The following is an 11,546-nucleotide window of genomic DNA, read 5'->3' as shown; positions in this document are numbered from 1 at the left end:
TCATCATGCATATACTGTACATACTACCGTCTTGTTTACATTCATATATTTTAACTTGGACTATTTTACATCTTTGTTTCTCATTTTGTTTTTACTCGTGTTATTTTCCTTTTTTATTTATACATTTTTAATGAGCCTTGTTGAAGGGTACCTGAGACCCAAGACTTTCATTGCCAATGACTACTTACTGTAATTGTTGTACACCTGATGAATAAAGAAACTTGAAATTTTGCTGCTATATTAATGCTCTGGATATCATATAGAGCACCTTTAAGTCAATAAGGAAGTTATCAGGACAGAAATCATCATCACCAGCAGGTAAGAAGGCAAAAGACAACACTGGTTCGACACTACAGAACTTTACTTGAATTTGATCCAAGTTCATTGTCTATACAGGGTATATTTACAAGATCTGAAATCAGGGAAGGGCAAAAACAGAAAAAAACAAACACTAGATACAACTGAGGTATTAGCTAAAAGCATTTACAGGTATGTAATTTACTAGTAAATATCAATGATGATAAACAGTTAGAGATGCAGTGTCTTCTGCTTAAAAAACATATTTTTATATCACAACATGAGGTAGGAGAACAGTGTCTCGATTCATGCAAGAACAAAAGTCTCATCACACTGTAGTATTGGCAACGTAGTATGCAATGGTCAAACACAGACACTTGTGTTTCATGTTTCAGAACAGCATTGAGGGGAGAAAAGGGGTCTTTTTTAGCAAAGCCATGAATCTTTTTTTTTCATCTATAGCAGGATGTGTATAAATTAAAACATGGTGTACCTATTCTTTGTAAGCAGTGATCTGTGTGATCAATCACCAATGCAGTCACACTTCCCACTTCTCCCACACTGGCATAGAATAATTACTGGCTGAAAATTACACACCCAACTACATAGCAGACCACCTGCAACAGTTCAAAGGTCACCTTGGATTTTGTTTACTAGTTTTCTCCACATAGCCGGGAGCAAGTGAGTATGTAAATCCTGTATTCAAACGTGTGCACATGGTTAAGCTCTGCTTGCACTTTCACCTTGTTTTTGTGTCTGTTGGGCAAACTTCACACCTGTAAAAATCCTGTACAAAGCATATCCAAGTTCTCATAGCACTGCAAAATGCAAAAAGGCCCAGCAAACCGTGTTACAAGGGATTTTTCTCCCCTTTCATTTACATTTAGTCCTTTTTTTTTTCATTATGGTGTACGATTAAAGAAGCTAAACAACGCCCCCTTGTGTATAAAATGCAAATTACACAAAGTAAAATTAGAGACAACAGATTAGTTATCTGCTAATGTGTTGAATTGAAAGGATTTTTTTTGTCCTGCTAAAGAGGTAATTAAGTCAATAAAAACTAATACTGATTATCTTTTGAGCGACATCCAGACAAGGATACGTGATCAGAATCAGAAAACATAAGTACACATCCAGAGCTACATGAGCAAGTTTTTCTCTTTCCCTTTTCAAAGCTGCTGTGCTTCAGTCAGACGTGGGAGGCCAACACACACACTCTCTCTCTGTCTCTCTCTCTCTCTCTCTCTCTCTCTCACACACACACACATTTTCACACATCATTTCCAATCAAATTAGGCTACATTTTATGTTCTTCATACTCTGACTTTATATTTAGCCGACCTCTAAACCAATAATGATATAAAACTTGCACATGTTCAATGTTCATGCATATGAGCCATCTCAATAGTTTGTGCGTTACGTGAGGGGGAAACATCATCTTTTCTTTTCTTATTTTTTTTTTTTTACAATGAACAGATTGATAGATTGGCCCGGTGACACAAAATATAAGGGGCAGCAAAACATGCAAAACAAAATTAAGAATTTTTTGTTGTTTTTTTCCAAAATGCATTTTCTTAAACAAGTGTTTTGTTTTCAATTTATCTCAGGGGGGTACGGGGTTTAACAAAGAGGAAAGAGCTCATTACATTACACGTTAAACAGTCCGTCAAGATGAAATCCACAAAAAAACAAATGCATCATTTCATAAAAGGGGGGAAGTGTGTAACAAAGTATTATTTTCCTATTTTGCCTTTGTCCTGCGTCATGTCTCAGGAAACCATGCGTTTCACTCCCCCCGCATCCACTCGACAAAAGTCAAGTAACTTTTTTTAAAAAAGAAAGCATCTGAAGCCTTAGTTCTGGTCCAATTTATATAACCTTTTGAAGATTTTTCATAGAAGAACAGTTAATATATTAATGACTACTGTATTTACAAGGTGAATATAAATCTTTAGTTAATACGTTAAATATTTTCTTTCATAATTTCAATAAATGGAACAGTAGAGTGTACATTTGCGGCGTGGGTTTGATTTTACTGGCTTTCACCTGCACCTGCTTTTATGACAATCAACAAACCACAACTGTACTCTGCCCGGTCTTTAAGGTCTGTTATTGTAAAGGGAAGCTGTGTAAGAAAATCTGCATTGAACAGGATGGAGCACAGTGGAATGTCTATCAATTTGCATTTATAGCAGATGCATTAAAAAAAGCTCAGCGTTTAGCTGATCCCCTTCTCTTTTTAAACAATTATTTACACTCACACACACACACACACACACACACACACACACACACACACATGCACACACACGCACACACTCGCTTGCGGGGATCTCCTTAGTGGCAATAAAGAGCGCTTTTGCCTGGCAACTGACACAATAAAAGTCCTCTCTTCCTCTGGCTGGACGTCTGCTCGCTCTCCTGGGCATCTACAAAACACTGCACACCCCCAGCTGATCCGGCGCTGGAGATGGATGGACGGGTAAGTGTGAGTGAGTGACGGTCGTTTTGTGGGAGAGGGCGAGGGGGGGATCCTGTACAGTCTCACCCGAGGGCGAGCAGAGGCCCACGGACGACAACAACAGCTGCCCCCATTCTGACGGCACCAAACAAAAAGGGCTCCCTCTGTACCCCTGGCGTCTGGGCCACCCAGCCTGCCGCAGGGGGAGAGTGCACCAGTCCCCCGAACGCTCCCCTCAATCCTCGCCTCCTCTCTCTTCCTCTTCCTGCCCGGTGCTGTTTGTTCAGCCAGGCAGAATAACGTGAAGCAGGGGCCAGACTCGAGGCCCAAACCACCCCAGGAATAACTGCTTTCACCTGCGACCCACATTCTTAGATGACACTCTGACAAAACAGGGTGGTGGATAAAAACCGTCTGCTAACAATGAAGACACAAAAGCCCGGAAAACAAAACAGGGACAGACTGGAGCTTTGATCATCTGCTGGGAACGCTGGGGCCATTGTTCTGCCTGAATGCCTGGACGGCACCGACACACTCGAGTGTGTGCGGGCATGTAAGGATGTTGCACAGTGCAGCTACCGCACATGTCAGACTTCCCTCTTTCTTAGAAAAGCTACACCGGCTTCAACCAGCCCCCGTGTCCAGACACATTCCTTTCCCAGGGGATTCTGGGGGAGGAGAGCGTGTTAAGTGCACAACACTGCTCGTGAGCTTCTTCATGCCAAGCCTGAAAAGAGCACAGTGTTTCCAGTCTGGCCTAAAGTGGGTGAAAACCACAGTGTTAAGTTAAGGAGTTTCCCAGCAGAGGGCAACAGGGCAAGGTGTGGGGAGGGGGGGGGCCAGAGGAGACACTGGATCAACCGAGACAGACTGTTGGTCCAGGTGCTGCCCAGCAGAGCGAAGAGGGGAACTAGCCTGTGTGAGGAGCAGCTGGGGTCCAGGCCAGACAGTTTGCTAGCTAGCTACCTTGTGGGGTTCACACTCAAAACACTCATTTCAAGTTCAGCGTCACTATTGGCATATTTTCATGAGGTTTTACGACATCTGCAAAATGTCTTTTTTTTGTACAGTAAAGGTCTTTCTCCTCCATATAGATTTGTTTTTAAACATGTTGTTACACTTTTCTTTCTGTGTTTTATAAGGAGCAAAAAAAAAATTGAAATGTCCATGCAGTTTCCTGCAGTCGCTGGTACTTGAGCGCTCGGGCTGTACGTACAGAGAGACGGAGGAGGGGCATGCAACCGAGCACCATTATGTGTCCGAGGGGCGCCGGCTGCTGTGCCAGGTAGTAGCATGAATTAGCTGAAGTCTGAAATCTCCAAGTCTTTAGCTCCAGAATCCAGAGAGAGCAAGAAGGGATGAGAGAGGAGGTTGACAATCGTGGTGAGGGGCGGAAAAATAGAGTTGGGTTGAGTTGGTCTCTACTTGACCAAACTCCCGTCTGTGAAGCAGCTGTTTGTTCAGTAAAAACTATAAATTAAATCAAACATACATGCCCAAAAAAATCTTTAAATACTTTTTAAAGAGAGGAGAGGGAAGCAAAAGAAAGAATAATAAAAAAAACACAACATAAAACTTTTAAGTGATGTTAAATTACAAAAACAAAAGTCAGTCCCTACACTGAAATAAAAAGGGGAGGGTGAGATGCACAACTTAAAAAACAGCCTGAGGAGATGTGAAGCTCCTTTTCTGCTTCAGGCTGATTTGTTTGTGTCTGTAGAGTTGGCGGGTGATCGGGAGAGGAATGAGGGAGGCGCCTGAGGAGGGGTGGCAGTTACTTTTGGCCAGCCGCTGGGGCCTCTGAGAAGGAGGAGTGCGGGGAGTGGGCGTTAGGGGGTCCGGTTGAAGGGGTAAGAGGAGGAGAGGGGCTGCCTCCCATAGTGGCAGACTGGACCATCTGCTGCTTGAGCTGGCTGATTGTGCGCTCGAGCTTTTCCCGCGCCTCACGCTCCCTGCGCAGCTCCTCCTGCAGCTCCTGCCGGTCCGCCTCCGCCCGCTCCAGCCTCTGACGTAGCTCCGACAACTGGGAGGAGAGAGAAAGACATGAGGTCAACGTATGCTTACAGCACATCAAAAAACATATAGTGGAACACCTTTAACAATAATCTGTCATTAAATCATGCTAGACTTATTAAAAGACACTGTGATGTGTAGGAATGATACGCTGTCAAATGTCAATACTAGGGCTGTCAAAGTTACTTGGCAACTTGTGATTTTTAGGTTGTAGCGGGCTACTGCAGCGGGTTGTAGCCCTTCTCTTCCTATCAAAAACGGTACACAAAACAGACCCTACACACAACATTTAGACAAACAGATAGCGGCTGAAACGTTGTTAGCTAGTAGGCCATCATAACAGACTGTGCAACGTATAGCAGATAGGCTATCTACTGGTGTTGCACTGTAGTTTGTGACTGTCAAGATGAAGACATATCCTGGTTTGAGAGACCCTAACCCTCATTGTTTGTTGCTCTTTAATCCATCAGTGGTCACATCACATTGTTTTTTAACCTTAAGCTTGTTTACTACAGCCTACTGTAACGACCAATGTGCTGCTGTCAGCCAAAGAGAGCACAGAGAAAATGTGATTCATGTGATTTAACATCAAATAAGAAAAGATGTAAACGACATTCTTACATTTCAAGTTAGATTCACTTCTGTGTTTTTACTGGAAATGTGTGTAAAATGGGGAAATAACTTAACACAATGTCTAGTTTCAGGCCAGCATTAATCTCATAGCCACACAAACACATGCACACCCCCTTTCCTCACTAACTGGCAGACATCCTGTGTTTGATGCCAAGGGGGGGGGCGGGGCAGCTTCAATGACAGACAGGAGGGGGATACTGCAGACCGGAGCTCAGGCCAACATAACAGAATCAAGATTAAGTCTAGTGGAAACCCAAACAAAGGCTCTGAGTGTGTGTGTTTTCACACTCTTCAACAGCATAGTGACTCATATAGGACAACCAATACACAGACAATTATTTAGTAGGGAAACTCTCAAACACAGAAAGACTACGACCACATCTTCGCTCTCAAGGTTTTGGTAGAAAATGCTCTCCGCTACCCTTAGAGGAAATATGAGGGCGATGGTCTCAAAATTCTAACATTCATATTTGATGGGCAGATTTAAAAGAAAGCTAAAATTGAATCGACATCTACTGGTCCAAACACACAGCTCGTATTTACTGAGTGGGAACTGACTGAGGATAAAAGATCCATAGAGTGATGTTGACATTATATCATATATCTCACCCTGTTGTCTGAATGTGCTGCGTTACAATGCTAATTGTCAATATCCTTCTGTTAATATCTTCTTGCACATTCATGGTAATGAATTGAAAACAAAGTGAATTCATTGGTTGTAAATGCCTAGAAAATGAAAGGAAGTATCAATATGTAGAGAGCTGCACTGATGCTTCCTTGAGTTTGATTGGAGCGTGGCACCGTAACGTCTGAGATAAAAATGGCATATGTTAAGCGATCCAAGCCAATGTGGAGACTGTATGTGTCGCTGTGATTCACTCAGACTGTTTCCCATGCCAAAAACCGGTGCTGTGCGTGCATGTGTTCCTGTCTAAGTCCGTACCTGTGCAGCGTAGTGGGCCTCTTGCTGGCGTTGTGCCCCCGGCTCGCAGGCGCAGGCCTGCTGTCGGAGCTGCTCCAGACGGGTCTCCAGCTCCAGCTGTTCCTGGCGGGCCTGGCTGAGCTGCCGCGCCTGCTCGCTGTGCACCGCCTCCAGCTCGCTGCGAAGCTCCCGTTGCTCGGCGCTCAGCTCCCGTAGCCTCGCAGCCTCGCCCCCACGCACCGCCTCCAGCTCCTGGAGATACAGAGACTAAGTCAGGAGAAATAACGATAATAATGTGATATTTCACTGACCCCTGCAGAGAAAAATGCTTTACATTTCAGCCCCTCCACAGAGAGGTCAGATGTTTGATAGCAGTAGAATGCAGGCTACTACTGATTCTACCGCCCTGCTGCCAACATTTAGATCGAAAAACTGTGCATGTGACCTTTAAGGCATTTATTGGGATTATGGATATCGTCAAGGGCGAAAAAGACAAAAGTGGAAAGAGAGGACAAACCACCAAATGAAAGTTTTGTGTATATACTAGGGCTGTAAATCAAATCAAATATTTAATCACAATTAGTAGCATGATGGTCCATAATTAATCGCCCTTAATCGCAAACTAATCGCAAATTTTTGATTATCATAAAGTGGGCATGTCTGTAAGGGGGAGACTCGCGGGTACCCATAGAACCTATTTTCATTCATATATCTGGGAACTGGGATAACTGACTTGTTTGATAAATAGCAGAACCATCTAATACCAACATTTGGACAGATTAGGCTTTAGGATTATTTCAGCTATAGGAGGGAGAGATGAAGGGGTCGATGGAAGGTGAGCATCACCTCCACATCTACGTCAAGGACACTTTTAATAGGCGAGGACAGTTATGGTCTTAGTCCGGGGCTCATTTATCTTGGTCTTTGTTCTTTCCGACCGCCAACTCACCATTTCCAGCTGCAGCTGCTTGTGCAGGGTGGAGTTGAGCTTCTCCTGCTGCCTGCTGTACATCTGCATGATCTCCACAACAATCCTGTCCTTGTCGTCCTCCAGCGCCCCCACCACCACTGCAGCACTGCTCATGGCAGAGACCGTGTCCTTAGCCGCTACTTCCGTTACCGGCGACAACAACGACGCAGGAGGAGGAGGAGGAGGAGGGGTGTGTGCGGGGGTGTGGGTGGCTTTCTTGCAGCTCTGGCTGCTTGTCTCCATGGAAACTGCCTGGGTTTGGCATTCCCGCTCAGTGGCCGAGGCAGCAGCGGCACGTTGGGATTTGGCCTCCTCGGCGCCAGCAGAGACGGGAGGCGACGCGTGAAGATCTGAGGAGGGAGGAAGAGGAGGATGAGGGAAGGAGTTTTAAAAAAAAAGAAAAAAGAAGAGGAGGTGGTTGAAAGACAGGAAGTGCGAGCCGAGCTGGTGCACACTCCCGCCTACGCTTAGTAACACCCTCGCACAACCTCATAAAAGCTCACACCTCTTTCTCAGCGCGAGCGCAAGCACGGCATGGCAACAGCCGAGGAACCAAACATTCACCCACAAATTCTGCGTGTGCGTGTGTGTTTGCGCGCCGTCAGACACTGAGAAAGAAGAGCGAGGAATAAAGGGCCTTGTGTGGGAGCTACGCTGCTCTGCGTGGGCTCCTCCTCTGTTCAAACTCTAGCTCGTTCCCTCACTGTGGCCTTTAAAGGTGTGCATCATGGGAAAGGGATCAAACAGGCGGTGTCACACTCTCACAACACAGACACATGTGCACAGATGCTGCAGTGGGGCATGTGTAGGCTAGTAATGATGGTGTGTGTTTGAAGGTATGAGCTCACAGACAGAAAGAGTAGAAGAAATAGTGAAAGAGAGAGAATGAGAGCGGGGGGGGGGGTTGTTTGCCAGAATAATGTATTCATACAGTATGTGTGTGACAGGAAACAGCATGCTCTGTACGCAGCATGTCTGGCGCTGGAGAGGACACTCATTTACTGACTCAAACTGGCTTTGCGCATGTGCGTACACACACCCACATACAGTACGTGCTCTGCACACACACGATAGTAGAAGCACACAAATAACAGGAGTGGGTCATTTGGTCGTGGATCAAAAGGAAATAAGCAGGAGAAAGAGAGAGGCACACAGACAGACTGGGGGAGGAAAGCATTCAATGAGGAGAGAAAAGAGAGAAGAGGACGAAGAGGAAGAGGAGGAGGAGGGGGGAAAGAAAAAGTGACAGCAGACTGTGAGGGAGGCGGAGATAAAGGGAGCTAGAGAAGAAAGAGACGAGGATGGATGGATGGGAGAGGAAGTGCGGGAGCAGACGGAGGACGGACTCGGGGAGGATGTGGAAAAAGCTGCCAGGAAAAAGAGAGGGAGGATGGAGGGACGAGAGACAGATTGGTTGGAGGAGAAAAAAGGGGAGCAGACCGCCCGAGAGATATGAGAGAGACAGCCTGGCAGTCAGACGTGGCGTAATAATGGCAGACGGAAGCCATTCCCATGATTCACCCTCTCTCTCTCTATACATATAAATATATATATATATAAACACACATCTTATTAATGCAGGCGTAATATACACACTCTAACATGCACATTAAAAACACACACAGTGCAGAGAAGAGGTCACTGCCATTTCTGCTCCTCTTGTTCATCAATACTGAGGTGCCCCCAGAGTCTTTATGTGAAGGTCAATGCATGATTATGTGCATCGCTGCAGGCTGCAATGGTAAGCGTGTGCATGAACATGTGTGTGTGTTGGATGGTAGTTTACTGTAGGTTGTATGTTTACAGTAAGCACGTGTCTGCTCTACATGATCTGCATGTCTCTTCTGCTTATGTATGTAAATCGCTCGCTTGTATGTGTGTCATGTATTTATAGTAGGCATGTGTCAGCCATGTTTGTGTGTCTAATGCACATACAGTGAACACGCAAGAGTATTTTAGATATAATTCATGTTTAAATTATGAAATATCAGTGCCTCTTATTGTTTGTGGAAATCCTTTAACCTGAACCTGGTTCTAATAACAAATTTAATCCAGTGAACATTCATATTTGAAAACAAAATCTTAACTCAAAGGCCACTTTCAATCAGAAAAAGCTTGAGGTAAGATTTTTTGTTTCAAGGTACTGTCTGCGATGTCACACTCTAAATTAATACTGTTTTATCATCATTTTGCTTAGGGCTGGGTAATATGACGATACATATTGTCAAAACAATATAAATAAGTATATATTTTTCTATATTGTTTCTATCGTGATATTGGCAAGGTCTATTTTTTTTAGACTGCACTCAAGTTCTTAAAATGAGAAAATGCTCAATATTTTTCATTTGTTAAATGTTATAAATGCTTATAAATGCTGAATAAGTAAGACAAACACTATTATGAAAAAGTGTATTTAATCTATATTAATATCCAAATATTTTTTTTATTGCTAATCACACAAAGTTGATTTCTGAACTAAACTTTCTGAACTCTGAAATAAATGTCCCTTCACCTGCCGTCTCCTGTTAGGTGATGTAGGTAGACCATGTGAGCACGTAGCTAATAATAGCTTGTTCTAAAGCTAATGATTTAATGGAGAAATTACAAGCAATTTCTTGCCCTTTTCAGCTTTTTACTTGCATGGGCATAATTATTGTAGGGTGTAGAGTGTTGCATTTACTTTCACAAGAAGGTCAAGTAAGAAAAGGTATTATTATTCTATTTTAGTATTATTAGATTTGAGTGCAGCATTTGACAGAATGGATAAAAAGTGAAAGGCTTGAGAAGTGGGAGGACGAGGACTTCCTCGCTCAGAACTTGCCTCATTAGTATCCCATCTAAAAAGGGTGGCGATTCTCAGTATATCTTGTGAACTTTAAGGAAAATTAAATTAAATTTGATGACATTTTATTTCTTGCTCCACAATACAGTACCTGAAGTGAAGCGGCTTTTAGTTTTTATAGTCGTACCTCTTTGAATACTTTGCCAGATTGCATTAAATGCGTTCCAACATTAACACTGTTCAAAAGCAGACAGAAAACATTCCTTGGTGGTTCTAATCTGAATTCAATTTCTGAATTGGTGTGGCATGGTTGCATATTCAATAAATATCTACCCATTTGTCTCTGTTTGTTTGGTCAATGTAAGTCAACTCTGTGTGTATTAATGTGTGCTTCATTACTGACCCATGGGTGGCTCATCATGGCCCAGCACTCTGCGGCTGTAGTGGTGTTTGAGCAGCGCTCCGAACATCTCGGGGCTCATCTCCGCCTCCCTCTGCAGAGACACGTTGGGAGCCACCATCTTATCGTATGTGTAAAGGTAGTAACTGGGAGAGAGAAAGAGATAAAGAAAGAAGACTTTTAAAGCATTGAATTGACTTCATATGCACATACAGTACTAGGGCTGTCAAAGTAGAAAACATAAGGAATCCATTGGTACCAACCATGTCATACTAACTTGTTGCGAAGCATGTTAAATAACGCTCCAAACTTACGCTAAATTTTGGCGAGGAAAAACTGTCATGGCCATTTTCAATGCTGCTAATAATGTACGTATTGAAACAAGCATCTGTTTTATTCTAGTCATAATGGTAGCAGTGTAACCTTTCACACACTTCTGTCTTTGCAGTAAACATCATAAAATGTTACGAGTTATGGACTTTGCAGTGCTGATATACATAAAGCTACATACACGTGCAATAACTCATGTGGCCCTTTTACCTTTCGAGCAATAAAACGCAGCGGAACAAAAGTCATTTGGTGGCTGTTTCAGCCTTCAGTAAAGCCCCATCTGAAGAGCTGAGAACACAGTGTGGAATATGGATACTTCTTATCGTGCGTTTACAGGATCTCAGCCTAAACAGACCTCTCTGCTTATCACAAATGTCCAGGTAGTGGGTACAACTGAGAGAGAGATAGTGCCTGGAGATGCACTGAAGCCACTGAGCCAACACTATCTGTCTATTCCTGGCTGCATGGTGGGAAAGGAGGGAGGGAGGGAGGGAGGGAGGGAAGGAGGAAGGAGAGAGAGGAATAGAAGGACAGAGAGAGAAAGAGAAGCAGATGGAGGAGAGGAGAAGAGAAACTCTGAACCCCTCCCCCACCAGCAGTCCCCTCCAGACAGAGCTGAGCTGGAGCTGTGAACTAGGTTAAGCATGACAGCTCAGTGGGACTCTGCCTGAAAAAACTACCAACCGAGCCTTGCTTCCTCTCCTCTGGATGGAGACGAAGCACTGCCTGCTCGCCTGA

General features: G+C 43.9%; 1 protein-coding gene across 1 annotated transcript in view; it reads right to left on the bottom strand.

The window, feature by feature from the left end:
* Nucleotides 1–343: 343 nt before the first annotated feature.
* Nucleotides 344–11,546, bottom strand: part of skila (SKI-like proto-oncogene a) — a 35,901-nt gene continuing 24,698 nt past the window's right edge. Inside the window, exons 4-7 of the mRNA XM_037786964.1 lie at nucleotides 10,482–10,624; nucleotides 7,276–7,646; nucleotides 6,348–6,578; nucleotides 344–4,781 (exon numbers count right to left, since the gene is read on the bottom strand). Coding sequence (XP_037642892.1) covers nucleotides 4,533–4,781; nucleotides 6,348–6,578; nucleotides 7,276–7,646; nucleotides 10,482–10,624 — 994 coding nt within the window. The 3' untranslated portion in view covers nucleotides 344–4,532. The remainder of the gene's footprint in view (nucleotides 4,782–6,347; nucleotides 6,579–7,275; nucleotides 7,647–10,481; nucleotides 10,625–11,546) is intronic.

The sequence above is a fragment of the Sebastes umbrosus genome, chromosome 12, assembly GCF_015220745.1.
Source record: "Sebastes umbrosus isolate fSebUmb1 chromosome 12, fSebUmb1.pri, whole genome shotgun sequence".
In the NCBI taxonomy this organism is placed as follows: domain Eukaryota; kingdom Metazoa; phylum Chordata; class Actinopteri; order Perciformes; family Sebastidae; genus Sebastes; species Sebastes umbrosus.
The sequence above is the reverse complement of the archived record's forward strand: the minus strand, read 5'-3'. Positions and strand labels throughout refer to the sequence as shown.